At 36.7% G+C, this 18450-nt stretch overlaps 1 protein-coding gene and 1 pseudogene across 9 annotated transcripts in view; one reads left to right on the top strand and one right to left on the bottom strand.

Annotated features, from left to right (window-relative positions):
• The window catches only part of RALYL (RALY RNA binding protein like), a 731347-nt gene extending 725887 nt beyond the window's left edge, over window positions 1–5460 (top strand). For all 9 annotated transcript variants that reach the window (XM_012496042.2, XM_030795447.1, XM_030795448.1 and 6 more), the window contains one exon: window positions 4499–5460. In XM_012496042.2, coding sequence (XP_012351496.1) covers window positions 4499–4516 — 18 coding nt within the window. In that variant the 3' untranslated portion in view covers window positions 4517–5460. The remainder of the gene's footprint in view (window positions 1–4498) is intronic.
• On the bottom strand, window positions 3429–3522 carry LOC115830748 (annotated as a pseudogene).
• Window positions 5461–18450: the final 12990 nt, after the last annotated feature.

Here is an 18450-nt window from a genome sequence, read left to right as displayed (position 1 = left end):
ACTCACTCAAAACCGCTCAACTACATGGAAACTGAACAACCTGCTCCTGAATGACTACTGGGTACATAACAAAATGAAGGCAGAAATAAAGATGTTCTTTGAAATCAATGAGAACAAAGACAGAACATACCAGAATCTCTGGGACACATTCATAGCAGTGTGTAGAGGGAAATTTATAGCACTAAATGCCCACAAGAGAAAGCAGGAAAGATCTAAAATTGACACCCTAACATCACAATTAAAAGAACTAGAGAAGCAAGAGCAAACACATTCAAAAGCTAGCAGAAGGCAAGAAATAACTAAGATCAGAGCAGAACTGAAGGAAATAGAGACACAAAAAACCCTTCAAAAAAATCAACGAATCCAGGAGCTAGTTTTTTGAAAAGATTAACAAAATTGATAGACCACTAGCAAGACTAATAAAGAGGAAAAGAGAGAAGAATCAAATAGATGCAATAAAAAATGATAAAGGGGATATCACCACTGATCCCACAGAAATACAGACTACCATCAGAGAATACTATAAACATCTCTATGCAAATAAACTAGAAAATCTAGAAGAAATGGATGAATTCCTCGACACATACACCCTCCCAAGACTAAACCAGGAAGAAGTTGAATCTCTGAGTAGACCAATAACAGGCTCTGAAATTGCAGCAATAATTAATAGCTTACCAACCAAAAAAAGTCCAGGACCAGACGGATTCACAGCCAAATTCTACCAGAAGTAAAAGGAGGAGCTGGTATCATTCTTTCTGAAACTATTCCAATCAATAGAAAAAGAGGGAATCCTAACTCATTTTATGAGGCCAGCATCATCCTGATAAGAAAGCCTGGCAGAGACACAACAAAGAAAGAGAATTTTAGGCCAATATCCCTGATGAACATTGATGCAAAACTCCTCAATAAAATACTGGCAAACTGAATCCAGCAGCACATCAAAAAGATTATCCACCATGATTAAGTGGGCTTCATCCATGGGATGCAAGGCTGGTTCAGTATATGCAAATCAAAAAACGTAATCCAGCATATAAACAGAACCAATGACAAAAACCATATGATTATCTCAATAGATGCAGAAAAGGCCTTTGACAAAATTCAACAGTGCTTCATGCTAAAAACTCTCAATAAATTAGGTATTGATGGGACGTATCTCAAAATATTAAGAGCTATCTGTGACAAACCCACAGCCAATATCATACTGAATGGGCAAAAACTGGAAGCATTCCCTTTGAAAACTGGCACAAGACAGGGATGCCCTCTCTCACCACTCCTATTCAACAGAGTGTTGGAAGTTCTGGCCAGGACAATCAGGCAGGAGAAGGAAATAAAGGGTATTCAGTTGGGAAAAGAGGAAGCCAAATTGTCCCTGTTTGCAGATGACATGATTATATATGTAGAAAACCCCATCGTCTCAGCCCAAAATCTCCTTAAGCTGATAGGCAACTTCAGCAAAGTCTCAGGATACAAAATCAATGTGCAAAAATCACAAGCATTCTTATACACCAATAACAGACAGAGAGCCAAATCATGAGTGAACTCCCATTCATAATTGCTTCAAAGAGAACAAAATACCTAGGAATCCAACTTACAAGGGACGTGAGGGACCTCCTCAAGGAGGACTACAAACCACTGCTCAATGAAATAAAAGAGGATACAAACAAATGGAAGAACATTCCATGCTCATGGGTAGGAAGAATCAATATCATGAAAATGGCCATACTGCCCAAGGTAATTTATACATTCAATGCCATCCCTATCAAACTACCAATGACTTTCTTCACAGAATTGGAAAAAACTACTTTAAAGTTCATATGGAACCAAAAAGGAGCCCACATTGCCAAATCAATCCTAAGCGAAAAGAACAAAGCTGGAGGCATCATGCTACCTGACTTCAAACTATACTACAAGGCTACAGGAACCAAAACAGCATGGTACTGGTACCAAAACAGAGATATAGACCAATGGAACAGAACAGAGCCCTCAGAAATAATGCCACATATCTACAACCATCTGATCTTTGACAAACCTGACAAAAACAAGAAATGGGGAAACGATTCTCTATTTAATAAATGGTGCTGGGAAAACTGGCTAGCTATATGTAGAAAGCTGAAACTGGATCCCTTCCTTACACCTTGTACAAAAATTAATTCAAGATGGATTAAAGACTTAAACGTTAGACCTAAAACCATAAAACCCTAGAAGAAATCCTAGGCAATACCATTCAGGACACAGGCGTGGGCAAGGACTTCATGTCTAAAACACCAAAAGCAATAGCAACAAAAGCCAAAATTGACAAATGGGATCTAATTAAAAAGCGTCTGCACAGCAAAAGAAACCACCATCAGAGTGAACAGGCAACCTACAGAATGGGAGAAAATTTTTGCCATATACTCATCTGACAAAGGGCTAATATCCAGATTCTATAATGAACTCAAACAAATTTACAAGAAAAAAACAAACAACCCCATCAAAAAGTGGGCAAAGGATATGAACAGACACTTCTCAAAAGAAGACAATTATGCAGCCAAAAAACACATGAAAAAATGCTCATCATCACTGGCCATCAGAGAAATGCAAATCAAAATCACAATGAGATACTATCTCACACCAGTTAGAATGGCAATCACTAAAAAGTCAGGAAGCAACATGTGCTGGAGAGGATGTAGAGAAACAGGAACACTTTTACACTGTTGGTGGGACTGTAAACTAGTTCAACCACTGTGGAAGTCAGCGTGGCAATTCCTTAGGGATCTAGAACTAGAAATACCCTTTGACCCAGCCATCCCATTACTGGGTATATACCCAAAGGATTATAAATCATGCTGCTATAAAGACACATGCACACGTATGTTTATTGTGGCACTATTCACAATAGCAGAGACTTGGAACCAACCCAAATGTCCAACAATGATAGACTGGATTAAGAAAATGTGGCACATATACACCATGGAATACTATGCAGCCATAAAAATGATGAGTTCATGTCCTTCGTAGGGACATGGATGAAACTGGAAACCATCATTCTCAGCAAACTATTGCAAGGACAAAAAACCAAACACCGCATGTTCTCACTCATAGGTGGGAATTGAACAGTGAGAACACATGGACACAGGAAGGGGAACATCACACACTGGGGCTTGTTATGGGGTGGGGGGAGGGGGGAGGGATAGCATTAGGAGATATACCTAACGTTAAATGACCAGTTAATGGGTGCAGCACACCAACATGGCACATGTATACATATGTAACTAACTTGCACGTTGTGCACATGTACCCTAAAACTTAAAGTATAATAAAAAAAAATGTACTTGTGTCTTATTCATGAAAGTTTCTTTCCTAGGGATGTAAGTTTTTAAAAGTGTTTTACTATAGAAAAGACTATTAAGTGGGTACGTTTTTAGTTCAGTTTATTAAATTTTTTTTCATGTTAGATAGGAAATGTGCCAACATCGTAACAAGGTTTGAAGGAGGCACATCTCACACAAGTGTGAAAACTCAATCATCATGTTCACTGAGTCTCTTTCAACCAGTAGTCTTGGCCAGGCATGAAATCTGGGGGGCTGCAAACTTCCAAAGAAATTCTCACCACCCATTTGCCATACTCAGTCTTTTTCATAATCTTTGTATCATGGACTTCAAAGCTTTAATAAAGTCAAGTTACCTAATTCTCTGGCTACTTATAAAAGGTCAACATGTCCTTTCCCAACTGATACCTTGATTTGCATGTCTTTGACTTTTAAGACATACACAGATTTTCTATCTAACCCCTAAGACCTTTGAAGTTGATGGGATAACAGTAGGTCTAATATTTTTTATCTAAATATAAAGACATGGAACTTGATAGGATTCTAAGATAAATAACATGATTTTCCCCACTGATGGAGTCTTGCATTATTTTGTCTTCATATTCAATTTCAATCAATTCTTCAACCAATTGAATTTGGGCTCTTACATAATGCTTCAGACTCATAGTTGCACCATGAAGTCTTTCAATGTTTCTGATTTTCTTCTTTTGCAACTAAGATTGTGAAATGCAGATCAGAGACCTGTATTGGCTTTTTCTCCTATCCCAGATGCATAAGGCTTAGGACAGCACTGTTCAAAGCCTCGTAGTAGGGGTATTCTGTGGTCACTCTTGTTAGGCGCACAACAAAGATTCATGCGTCATTGAAATCTCTTTCCCTAGCCTAGAACTTTAAGTGGTTCCTCCTTTGACTTGGACAAGAGCTCAGGTTGAAAAGTAATTGCTGACCTCAGGCAGTAACTTAGCTGGATTAAAAAAAAATCATAACATTGCATAAATGAAAATAACTACAGATTTGCCTAGAACAAAGGACATAAGAACCTACCATCAAAATTATTTGTCCTAAATATCTAATTCTTTCTTTATTCTTCCCGATTTAACCTTAAAATCTAACTTACATATTAGTATATGCATGCTATCAACAATGAAACACAAATCTCTGTATTTTAAAATATTTTTTTATTTTCTCAGTTTCTACAGATAAAGTGATCTGAAATAACGCATGATGCCGCAAAGCAGAAAAGAGAAACTGTGACAACCCCCAGAATGTGAAAGGAGGTTTCTTACTGGACAGCAGCATCTTTGGTTCAATTTATGTAAAAACCGAAATAAATAAAATGGACAGTATTGCTCAGTTTTAGAAATTCCATTTCTTCTATGTTTTAAGCTGTACAATTGTCAGGTTTTTATGGTTTAAATTGTAAATGTGTTTTCCCCTTTGCTAATTACGTTTTTTTTTTTTAGTCTTAAAATGTGAAAGGCATTTATGAATGGTAAGGGAGACACTATATACAAATGTATATTTGTAAAAGCTATTTTTATGATTAGCATGTTTCACTGTTGATCATATATAAAGTCAGGTGATATTGCAATTCTGTATTTAAAGCTTATTTCCAACAATGTCATGTAAGAAAAGATGCATCTTATGCTAGTTTTTATAATTTATTTATAATTTATAGTTTAAAGTACTTCAGAACATGATAAAATACTTGAAAAAGTTATATTTCTGCCCTGTATAAGCACCCTTTTTATTAATAAAGAATGCAGATATTTCAGATGTGATATAATAGTTAAAGAACTGTTGGTTTGATGTGTGATTAAGTTGAGCATGCTCTGCTCTACTGAACTAAAATGATCCAATTATTACTTCAGTCTGGCTATGAGATTCCATGGACAGGTTTTAGTGTTCATATAAGGACTAGATTGTCAAGGAAAAGACTGTCTTGCCCTTGGATCCAAAAGTTTAAATTAGTGCGTACGTCATGTCATTTCACCTCCTATTCCTAGGACTCTCCATTCCCAAGCATTTCCAGTGTTTTCCAGGTAATCTTAGCTGTTGTCTTGTGCTGTGGAAATGGAGGAAACCATCTTCACAGACTGTAGGAGAATTCAACATATAATTTCTTAATAAACACTGTTTCTTTTAAAACAAAGGTGGTGTGTATCTTTCCTTTGGGGTACATTTAGTTTGAATATTCAGTTTGAACTTTTTCAGTTACTGCGCTACCACAAAATCAGCTCCATAATGAAAGTAGTGTATCTTTACCAAAGTGTGCATTATAGGTTCTGCATGCCCACACTCTCTTGGGAGTGACCTTTATTCTGGCATTGATAATTTGCCATGTCAAAGAAAGCCAGATGGCCTTCCAACCTTGACAGAAGTCATACTCCAGTTTATATTTTAAGAAAGTATATTTTTCCTCCAAATACAGAATTTTAAGAAAATATTTCAGAATACTACTGAAGGTGAAACTACTTCATCGGGAGGTATTTATGTTCTGCCAGACTTAAAGTCTATACCTAAATGACTGCAAGTTCCTCATTAAAGAGCACAGAGACAACATCTATAAATGTTACTAAGGACACTTAGTAAGATTAAGCCCTCCTTTTTTCAAAGAAACTGAGGAGAGTCTAAAACCGCCTCCGTATGTGTTCCCTTAATTTTCTATTTAATTTTTTTTTTTTTTTTTTTTTTTTGAAACAGAGTCTCGCTCTGTTGCCCAGGCTGGAGTGTGTAGTCGCGCAATCTCAGCTCACTGCAAGCTCCGCCTTCTGGGTTCTCGCCATTCTCCTGCCTCAGCCTCTCCAAGTAGCTGGGACTACAGGCGCCCGCCACCACGCCCGGCTAATTTTTTGTATTTTTAGTAAAGATGGGGTTTCACCGTGGTCTCGATCTCCTGACCTCATGATCCTCCCGCCTCGGCCCAATTTATCTTATTTCTCTGTCTTTTGAAGACAAGCTAATGAAAAACGATGCCGTTTTATTCCAACAAGAGGTATTAAAAACCAAAATTCTGGACAAAAAAAAAGAATTACAACTCTAATATTAAAGAACATGAATATATTACATTTTCCTATTTAAAGTCTTTAGAAAGTTGCACATAGAACCTAGGATCTGGATCAAGAATGTACTTCCTTTTAAGGGACTGCAAAAACCATACCATGGTGCACTGTTAGCTGTTTTTGATGACCATAATAGGCATGGGAGAATTTGTATCTGCCAGATTAGACTCTGAAACTGAAAATAACCTGTATATGGTTCTATATAAATTCAGCAAGGTGGCTTCTTGGTTTTCACCAAATAGATGAATTTGCTAGGAATAATCTGAAACTCTAGAGAGGAAGTGTTGCAGGAACTGTGTATTAGAAAATTATGTATGTGAATATTTTTCCCAATGTGTCATTTGTCCTCATAGTATTCAATAAATAGTGTGGCATTTATAATCAAGCATGATCATAAATTATTGAGAGTATCATATTTTCTCCAATGGACATTATTCTCAAGATAAATAATTAAAGTGTATAAAAATAATTCTTTGTTATTGGGCTGGATTTTCTCCACATAGACCTTGAAATATAAAACCATGGGTCTTTCTCTCTGTTACCAGTTCCTGGTTTAAGCATTTCTTTTAATGACAAACATGGAATAAAATATATACCAAATCAAAGTATAGGTGATTTAGGATTGTAATCCCTAAATGTTTGGTTTATAACAACTTAAAAGAAAGCTTTCAAGGGCTGAGGAGGTGAATGTGAGCTTCTTCTAACTCCAAATAATGTCAGTCTCATAAAACAATGCTAAGGGAAAAAGAAAAAGAAGGACATTACTCACTACATTAAATTCAAGAAAAAATATGAAAAATTAGGCCCATTGCTTAAAGGTAGGTAAACTGGTGACTCATGGAAATGTGAAAAGGGAAAGTACTAATTTTGCTTTCATCTTCTTCAACAAAAGAATAGTTATCAAAGCAGAAATGCACAACCAAATGAATTAAAATAAAAATGAAGCAGAAGATAAGCCAAAAAGAAACAATTTATTTAAAATTGTTAAGGGGTTAAAGGTTTAGAGAACAGGCCTGGTGCGGTGGCTCAAGCCTGTAATCCCAGCACTTTGGGAGGCCGAGGCGGCCGGATCACGAGGTCAGGAGATCGAGACCATCCTGGCTAACACGGTGAAACCCCGTCTCTACTAAAAATACAAAAAAAAATTAGCCAGGCGCAGTGGCAGATGCCTACAGTCCCAACTACTCTGAGGCTGAGGCAGGAGAATGGCGTGAACCCTGGAGGCGGAGCTTGCAGTGAGCCGAGATCGAGCCCACTGCACTCCATCCAGCCTGGGCAACAGAGCGAGACTCTGTCTCAAAAGAAAAAGAGGTTTAGAGAACAATGGCCAGGCGCTGTGGCTCATGCCTGTAATCCCAGCACTTTGGGAGGCTAAGGCAGGAGTGTCACTTGAGATCAGGAGTTCAAGACCAGCCTGGCCAACATGGTGAAACCCCACCTTTACTAAAAATACAAAAATTAGCCAGGCATGGCAGCGTGTGCCTGTAATCCCAGCTACTCAGGAGGCTGAGGCAGGAGAATCGCTTGAACCCAAAGGGGTTACAGTGAGCCGAGATGGCGCCATTGCACTCCAGCCTGGATGATAGAACGAGACTCCGTCTCAAAAAAAAAAAAAAGGTTTAGAAAAGGTTTAGAGAACAAAAGTTACAAATGCAAATACTTATAAAGCCCTGATAAGAAATGTAAATATAAGAAATAGCCCAGAAGTAAGTTAGTAGACCTTAAATGCAACTCTGTTGATGAGTAGATAACCATCTCTCAGTTTCATCTGGGCACCTGAAGAAATGAAGAAATTCTAAAGAAATGAAGACCTGGATTGACCAGGTTTCCTGATTTTTCCAGAGAAAGTAGACCTCCAGAGTTTAAAATGAGATATTTTATTTTGTTTCTTTTGCTCTATTCTAATGTGAGTCCTGGTGTGATTTACATCCAGGATTTACTAGTTATAAGACTTAAAAAGAATAAATTATTTGTAATTAGAAACAACAAAGTCAGGATTATCTCTGGTGAGAAAGGGAGGAAAATAGAATCTGGGAAATAAAATAGGGATATTCAACAACATCTGTAATAATCGATTTACTAGGAAAAGTGTTTGAATCAAACATGGAAAAATGTTAAGATTTGATAAAACTATAGACTATGCTGATATTCATTATATTTCCTCTATGTTGCTTTTTAGGGTTAAAATACTTCCTTATAATAAAAGTGTGTGATTTATATCTCAAAGTTTCTATACATAGATAAGTTTCTATATATATAGATCTATACATAGAAATACAAAGTTTTTCTATAAAAAGTTTCTACACATAGATCTATCTATACATAGATATAGATGCACATATTCATGATACAGAGATGTGGGTGATATAAAAAGCATAGATAAAGGTGGTAATTTGAAACAGCAGACTGTGATTTTGTGTTCTACCTTTTCTAGAGATGTTCAAATTCCTAGGCAAGAATATAACCTAGAGAAAGAGAGATGCACTAATGTTCAAAGGCATTCTTTCAGAGAAGGAATGTGCACGTGAATTAAGTTTTCTGTTGTTGAAAAGGCTTCCTATCAGCACTTGAGATATCTGGAAACTCTAGAAATTTAAATATGAATCATGCAAGAATTTGGGGTACCTGAATACAAAAAAATAGTTTCCATGTTTATGTGCTACTTCTATAAGGCTAAGGGCTTTGCCTTTTCTGTCTTTATACTCTGTACAAATGGTGCCTTGGACATAACAGAATTTATCCATATATGTTCATGGAATTAGATGAAACAGGGTTTTAGGTTTTTACCATATTATAAAAATAACAAAAGCCATAATTTGTTCAGCAAGTACTACGTGCTGAGCACTGTGCTAATTACATTATATGCATTATCACTAATGCACAAAGGAAAATTGCATGGTGGGTATTGTTACCCCCAGTTTACAGGTAAAGAAAGCAGATAATTTGTTCACTCATCAATTCTTTATTGAGTACCAATTCTGTGCCAAGCACTGTTCCCAGCGATAGGGGTCCAGTTATAAATAATGAAGACTGAAATTCCTGACTTTAAAAAGCTTGTACTCCTCTGGGGATATGTTAACAGGCCAATCAACAAGCACATGTATAGTACTGCAGATGAAAATGATGATAAATACGAAGGGAAAAACAAAGCAAGGAAGGAAAATGGGCTGATGAGGTTTTAAATGAGCGTTTCAAATAGGCTGGTCAGGGAAGTTTCCTTGGTAAGGTGGCATTCGGGCAAAGGTGTGAAGCAGGGGAGAGGGTGAGCTATGTGGCCATTTATGGCAAAAGTCTCCTGAACAGAGGGGACAGCAAGTAAATGCTCTGAAGCAGGAATATACTTGCTGTGTTCAGGAACAGTAATAATGACAGCATATTTGGATTGGAAAAAAATGACGGAAAGAAAAGTAAGAGATGAGACTAGAGAAAAGCTAGAATTCCAGATCACAGAGACTTAGAGATGAATCTGAGTGTGTTGGCCTTTATTTTGCATTGGATGGGAAAAAGTGGAGGTTTTGAGCAGAAGAATGAAATGATCTCACATAAGGGTTAAAAGAACTATGGGGGCTGCTACATTGAGAAAAGACTAAAGAAATAGAAGGAACCCAGAAATTCCTATTTTCTAGGTTGAGAAACCACTACATGAGCATGGCCTGTGACTAGACTGGTCTGATCAGAGCAGAGAAGCACGTTCATTTACTCACCAATATTTGTTAAGCCCTAGCTGTATTCTGTATGTGTATGTAACAATGGGCATGCAGTGGTGAATACAAACACTGTTCCTCAAAGTACCTGGTCTGGTCTAGTGAACAATTCTGAGAAACAGCAGAACAAAGACGGAATAAAAACATCTAAAATGATATTACAAGTTAAAAAGAACACTGGCTGCCACAGTCTTGCTTCTTACAGCTCTGATGGAAATGGATAAACATTTTTTAAATTACTTTTGCTCAGCTGACTGTAACAGAGCAGCATAGGTGCCCTAAAATATAGCAGGCAAAGCTCAGATTTACCACAACTTTTTACACTGACTCCACAAACTAGCTGTACATTGAAGATAATATAGCTATTCACCCAAACACAAGGGAATGCTCTTCCACGTTAGCCACAGTGATGGCACACATCTGCACACTCATCAGCTCCTCCCTTTAGATAGCCAAGACAATACTTCAATTCTTAGAACACAAAATGGTAGCCAACTGTACAGAACAAAGATGATGGCCTATCAGCCAGCCCTTCTTCAACTATAAGATCCTGGTTTTGTTCAAATATCAAATGGCCAGTGTATTAGTTCATTTTCACACTACTATAAAGAACTACCTGCGACTGGCTAATTTTAAAAAGGGGGTTTAATTGACTCACAGTTCCGCATGGCTGGGGAGGCCTAAGGAAACTTCGAATCCTGGAGGAAGGCAAAGGGGAAGCAAGGCACATTTTACATGGTGGCAGGAGAGAGAATGCTAGAGCAAGGGACGAAGTGCCACACTTTAAAACCATCAGCTCTCATGAGAACTCACTATCACAAAAACCACGAGGGGAGAAATCCGTCCCCTGATCCAAGCATCTCCCACCAGGCCCCTCCTCCAACACGTGGGCATTACAATTTGAAATGAGATTCAGGTGGGGACACAGAGCCACACGATATCAGCCAGGTGCATCTGAGAAGGCTGGGTCCCTCCTTAACCATAAGGCCTGGATTTTGAACTTAGATAAACCTAAGCCAATGATTCTCCACATCTGTGTATTGCTACACAATAATTAAGAACTTTTAAAATTACAGATAACCGTAGGCCACTTTCAGATATTCTGATTTAATTGGTGTGTTGTTATAGAGGTTTTTGGATTTGTTTTGATTTTTTTTAAGTTGCCCAGGTAGTTTACGTGCAGACTGTGTTGGGAACCGCCGACCTAAGCTAATTATGGAAATCCATTCCTCTTACAAGTGGTTAATTTAGGAATGAGTATGTAGCTCAATTCTTTACAACAAGATTCCGGGGAGCTCCTCAGAAAGGTGTTCTCGCTGGTGAAGGAAACACGGCTGAGGGTTGGGTTCTTTTCTGCTTGTGGAAAAAGCCATGTTGTGAGGATTTGAGGCCTGGAGTTCCAACACCTAGCTTCTAATGATGAGGAGAGGAGCCAGAATATTCAAAGTGGCAGAGGGAAAAGATGAAAATATCTGGGTCTTCATAATGCCTTCCATCCACTAAATAAGCCCTGAAGCCACTCTACCTCTAGCTTATATGAGTTAATAAACATGCTTATTATTCAAATAACTTTTTTTTTTTTTTTTTTTTTCAGACGGAGTCTCCCTCTGTCCCCCAGGCTGGAGTGCAGTGGCGCGATCTCCGCTCACTGCAAACTCCGCCTCCCGGGTTCACGCCATTCTCCTGCCTCAGCCTCCCGAGTAGGTAGGACTACAGGCTCCTGCCACCACACCCGGCTAATATTTTGTATTTTTAGTAGAGGTGGGGGTCTCACCGTGTTAGCCAGGATGGTCTCGATCTCCTGACCTCATGATCCGCCCACCTTGGCATCCCAAAGTGCTGGGATTACAGACGTGAGCCACCGCGCACGGCCTCAAATAACTTTTCTATTGGAGTTGTGTTTTCTGTTATTGCAGCTGAAAAAAATTCTAAATAATTCTTATAGTTACCTAAGGGAAAAGAAGTTAATTAGAAGTAGCACATGCTTGATAAGATAGCTAGGGGGTTTGGTTTTGTTTTGTTTGGGGGAGTTTTTTTCAAATTAATATACCTCAGTAAAGAACTGCAGTCTTTTTTTCAGATATCCTATTCTGTGCAGAGAACAAAATAGTTAAAGCAAGAGAAATATTTCAGTTAACTCCAGAAAAAAACAAACTAGAGTTTTTTTTTCTGTATACTTCAAATTGTACCAAAAGCTGTGGTAATTAACCTGCCATGGAGGCCTGAATCTTAGAGGTAGAAGCCACCAGCATGCAAGCAATCAAAGACAATCATGAAATTCCAACCACCTTTCGGTTTGCAAACAGAAAGACGTAGTAACTCTTTGGTAGATAAGTGCATATGCAAGGGGAGAAAAACAAAATGGAACACATCAAAAATAAACTACGTTATTAAAAAAAGGAAATATTTTACTCAAAATTAAGAGAATGATCAGATCCCTATTTTTTATAAAACGGGATAATATTTTAGAAAACAGTTTCTCTGTGTTAAGGGGAGAAAAAAAGTACCAGACAATAAGACCTTGAAAATGCCAAAAAAATGAACAATTTTTTAAAATAAAAAGACAATAAGACCTTAATAAAATTGGAGCACAGAGCCATTATAAAAACAATGGATATGAAGGCAGACTTTTTTAAATAAACAAATAGACTTAAGGAACTTGAAAACAAAATAGTCAAATGCCAACTGTATAATTTAGAAAAACAAATATTTAGTGAAAGATAACTTTAAGAGACTTCTATGTGATATAGAGCAAAAATAAGTGAACATATAAAAAAAGATGATATTAAATATTGAGGGCAGAGAAAGAAGACTCAATACAAGCATTTTAAATCCTCAATACCATAAATTTGTTTAATGTGGTTTCTGCCTGGGCATCCATTTTTAGGCCTGACGTCAGTTGTTTGAAACCCAGTTGTACCCTGTCACCTCTGGCCTAGTAAAAACTTCCCTTCCCTGTATGGTTGCTGGTGATATAGCCCATTTGTTTCCTCTTCCCACTGACCTACAGCCCAACACACCCACTGCTGCTATAATGAAACTTATTCATCATCATCAGTCATGTAAGTTCCTTCCCTCTCATTCATGTTTTTTGGGTTTTTTTTGTTTTTTTTTTTTAACTAGCCAATTCACAACCCCCATAGAAAAGCCTAAGGAATAGTGCCATGGACCTTAATAGACATATGGTCCCATAGATCCTCTCCTCTCTCCACCTCCCAGCCCCCATCTTGAGCTTCCTGTCACATCAGGACTTTCCCTAAGCCTTTCATCATTACTCCTTACCTCTCTGGGCCTATGAGTAATAAATTTCTTCTGTCTCATTCATTTTGATTTCACCTCCTCATTGTGTCTCACCTGACACACACACGCAAATCCCCTGGTCACGGCTGTCCTAGACAGTGACTGTCTTGGCTTATGGCCACTCTGGACAGAGATACCTCAAGACTAAATTAGAAAGAAACCATAAAAATAAAAATCGCAACATTCAGAAATAAAACTGAACAAATGGAAAAGTAAAAGACATAATTGAAGAAAATGTTTTACTTGAGTGAAAGACCATCTACAACTCAAAAAAAGCACCATACTCTAGGAAAAATCTATTTTAAAAGAAAATCCAAAATTACAGGGAGAAAAGTGAAATATAAAAATAAAAAAGTAACAAACTCCAGGAGGCTCTCAAGCAGCTTCTCCAAAATAGCTAAGGCTGAATCTATGATAGAAAAATTTTTATGATCAAAAGTGCTAAGCCAGAATAAGAGTGAGCAGAGCCATGAATACTTTAATTTGTGAAAGTGTATAATGTGTATAATTAATGTGTATAATCTGTGAAAACATGTATGAAATATTTCATACGTCTATAGACTCAGAATGTATGCTGTTCATGCTGAATTCCTGAAAACATTTTGGAACAATTAACCTAAAGATAACGTACCATGTGATATCGAAAAATAAAAATGCAGAAGATGTTTATAGAACAAATATCTAACGATGACTAGTGAACTCAATATGTCACAGAGTTACATATAAATGTTGCGAAGATATTTCTAATATAGAATTTTAAAAATTATTAAAAACATGATCTATATGTAAATATAATTGCTGCTAAATAACAACCTGCTTCTATAATTCCAGATTGAGTTAATAAAGTTGATTAGGAGAGGACAACAGAAAACAAATGTATGTTAAATGCCTTATCCTGCACAGGCCCATTCATTTAACAAACATTCACAAAGCATCTATGATATGTCACTCTTCTAGATTCTTAGAATATATCAGTGAACAAAAGACATGAAACCCTTCACCTTGATGAAGCTTATAGCATATCAAGTGTATATTTCATATAAAGGTAATCACTAGTAGAACAAACCCAACAATGACAAAATTAAACCAGACATTGCCTGTACCCCAAAAGAGGAAGGAAGGAAGGAAGGAAGGAAGGAAGGAAGGAAGGAAGGAAGGAAGGAAGGAAGGAAGGAGAGAAGGGAGGAAGGGAGGAAGGGAGGAAAGAGGGAGGGAGGGAGAGAGAGAGAATAGGGAAGGGTGAGGAGAAAAGGAGGAAGAAGGAAAGAAAGGCAGGCAGTGGAATGTGAAGCAAAGTATTTTTTAAATGCCTAAATCGATTTTTAAATGCCTAAAAAATTGTCATTTTTTAAATGACAGGAAGTTCAATCACTCTATTGAAAGACAAAAAACAACTAAAATTAAGCTACCAAAATCTATGATATGCTGCTTAGAAGAGTCACAAAAATATTAAAACGTTGCAAATGACTGAATGAACCTCCCAAAAGTTTCATGCTCAGAGATTTTACATGTGATACCCATTAAATATTTACATATTGTTCATTTCCTTGCCAGGTAATCCATTTTAGAGCAATAAAAAGGCCTAAATCTCTGAATCTATCCAATTCATTTTAGGGAACTACTGACTCTGATATAAAAACTTGATGAAAAAGTAGCACCCAAAAGCTAAATATAGCTAAATTAGCTAATTCACTAATATTGGTGTAAAAATCAGAAATAAAGCAAAATACTGGCAAAACAATTCAACACAATATAAAGGATCCCCCATGACAAAGTGGGGCTTTATGACAAAAATTCACACACATTCTCACACACATACACACACATAGATATATGTATATGCATCTTAAAATAACATTCTACTTTATACTGAAAAAGATGTTGTAATTTAAGTTACATTTACAAGAAGAACAATTCTTCGTTTAAATTAATATTTTATCTTTTTCCAGAAGAGGAAGGTAGTTCAATAAAGCAAGAAACAGAAATCAATAGTATGACTAGTAGAAAGGATGAGAAACATTTTTACTTAAATATGATGTGGATTATCAACCTCCAAACTCCAAGTAAGTAGGAAGAAACACTATTAGGCTTAATTATAAATTTTTTTAAATTTTTCCAATAAAAGTAAAAACTTTTATAGCTTTGTAATATACAAATAACAGGTGTAAAATACAGTGAAAAAAATTCCATTCAATAATGATAATATATCTAGTTAAAATACCTAAGAATAAGGTCAGGAAGACATGCACAAACCTATCGTAGGACACACTACAAATTTTTATTCATAGAAATAAAAGACATAAATATATGAATAGATATAAGATGTTCCTAGATAAGTTTGAAGTTAGGAACATGACAATTCTTTACACATTATTAATTAAATATAATTTTTTCCCTAAGCCTCAAAGATCTCTTTTACTCTTTTGGTTTTTGGGGGTTTGTTTGTTTGTTTGTTTTGAGACAAAGTCACGCTCTGTCACCCAGGCTGGAGTGCAGTGGGGCGATCTCAGCTCACTGCCACCTCTGCCTCCTGGGTTCAAGTAATTCTCTGCCTCAGCCTCCCTGAGTAGCTTGGATTACAGGCACCCGCCACCATGCCTGGCTAATTTTTTTGTATTTTTAGTAGAGACAGGGTTTTACCATCTTGGCCAGGCTGGCCTTGAACTCCTGACCTCATGATCCACCCACCTTGGCCTTCCAAAGTGCTGGCATTACAGGCATGAGCCACCGCGCCCAGCCTCTTTTGGTTTTTAATGCTATTTTATATGCTTATGAGCCCAAAAATACACTCATAGCCTTGCCCTCTCTTACTCTATAGCCAACTTCTCACTAGACATTTTTATTTGGATGTGTCACAAGCATCTCAAACATAACTCTTGGTTTTCCACATAAAATTAATCCTATCTCTAGAAATGCGACATTACTATCTCCCAATTTACTAAACCAAGAAATCCAGGAGTCATCATAAATTTCTTCTCTCTCCTTCCACCTCCAGTCTGCCACCACAATTTGTCGGTCTATCTCCAAATATACCTTGCATTAATCTACTTTTCCTAATTTCATATGAAATATTCTAGAAATCACCTGTTTATCTCCTTGCTTCCTCTCTACCTATAGCTCCAATGTAAGAATTGTCTTTTCAAAACATCAATGTAAAGTGTAAATTGCTACACTTTCATTTTAAAACTTCATAGCATCCCAATGCCCTTAGAGTAAATCCAAAGCTTTTGTCATTACCCATGAGGCTCTGCTGACTTCTCCTACCTCTTCTTTCTTTCACTGAAATGGTTCAATAAAATGAGAAAAAAAAATCAATGAGCAGAATAAGAAATTTAACAGACAGATTGAAATTATTTTTTAAAAATGGAAATTTTGGAGCTGAAAATGAAATGAATTAAATAAAAAATGCAAGAGACAGCATCAACAATGGATCAAAATTAGGTTACCTAAAAAGATATAATCAGAAGAAAGAAGAAAAAAGGAATAAAATTGTGTAGCCTTTAAAATTATAATTAGAAAGGATTTCTAATGACATGAGGAAAATTTTAGGATTAAAGAAGGATAAAAATTATGTATACAGGATTACTTTAGTTTTATTTTAAAAAATAATGCATTGGGAGAAAATGTTGGATTGTATATAACTTTTTCCTCCATCTTTATACTTTTCTGAACTTTGAATATATTGTTGATAACTGGAAGACCCTTATTGTTTCCAGAAATATATGAATCAAGATGAGATTGGGAGAAAGATAATACATTTAATTTCAGACATGTTGGATTTTAGGCAACATATATATCCAATGTGAAATTTCCCAGCATAAAGTGTACTAAATATGAAAATAATGAAGACTGAAAGCATTTGTTCTGGAACTCTCCACAGAGACATTATAGAAAGCTGAAGGAATGAATAAAAATGTCAATGAATTAGGAACGGAGAGGACCAAGGGGCTAACCTCTAGGAATTCTTAATGACAAAAATAAAGAAGACAGAGAAATTGATGATCAAAATGAGGAAGAGAGGGAGATGATCCTCCGATATTTTCTACTATGTATATTTGTGGTACCTGTTGTTTATTTGAACCAAAAGCCTTTGTATTATACTCACAGATAGTCGTTTTATACATCAGAGTAATTGAGGTATGCAATCTTTCAAAGAGAATATCAGAAGGATCTATCAGCAGCAGATTTCAACAGCTTGCTTTAAGTTGTTACAAATTTTTGTAAGTTTTGTGGATGATGCCCTCCCCATTAGGGATATAGCAAATAGTATCTCCCAATTAGATAGTGTCATGGTTTGAATGTGTGTGTTCCTCCAAAATGCATATGTTGGACTCTAAACGTTAAGGGGGTGGTGTTAAGAAGTACGGCCTTTTGAGAAGTTATTAAGTAATTAGGGCTCTGTCTTCATTAATGGGATTAACACTTTTGTAAAATAGTCTTCAGAGACTGTCTGGCATTTTCATGACACATTTATTCCTTTTGCCCTTCCACCTTACACAGTATGAGGATGCAAAAACATGGCACCATTTCGGAAGCAGAGAGTGAGCCTTCCCAAGATACCACATCTGCCAGCATCTTGATCTTGGACTTCCAAAATTGTAAAAATAAATTTATGTTGTTTATAAACTACTATATTTTTTATAGCAGCATCAATGGACTAAAACAGAAATCAATCAGCCACTTATCCATCAGCTTACACCCTCTTGGATGATCCATCTTTGACTCTCAAATCTCAGCCTTCAATTCCGACTTCCTAATTTCCTTTCGGAAACCAGGATTGATGTAGAGTGAAAAAGGAAGACCTTAGTCACTGGTGATTAGGACTGAATTAAGGGGTGGAAGTAGAAGTCAAGAGAATAAGGTGAAAACCTGTAAAGTGTGCAAAATTGCTTTATTGGAAATGGAAGGAGACAAATAAAAATGTATTTGCCATGGTTTCTCTTTAAGATAAGACTGTATGCAGTTAGGAGAATAACTTTTGTATGTTTCTTGGCCCAAGTAATACCAGTAATAAAGGGGAGAGACAGTGTAATCCTGCTAATTCAAATTTTCTGTTCTGTTCTTTCCATGGAGCAT

Source organism: Nomascus leucogenys, chromosome 16 (assembly GCF_006542625.1).
Source record: "Nomascus leucogenys isolate Asia chromosome 16, Asia_NLE_v1, whole genome shotgun sequence".
NCBI classification, from domain to species: domain Eukaryota; kingdom Metazoa; phylum Chordata; class Mammalia; order Primates; family Hylobatidae; genus Nomascus; species Nomascus leucogenys.
This window is presented reverse-complemented; position numbering and strand designations above follow the sequence as displayed.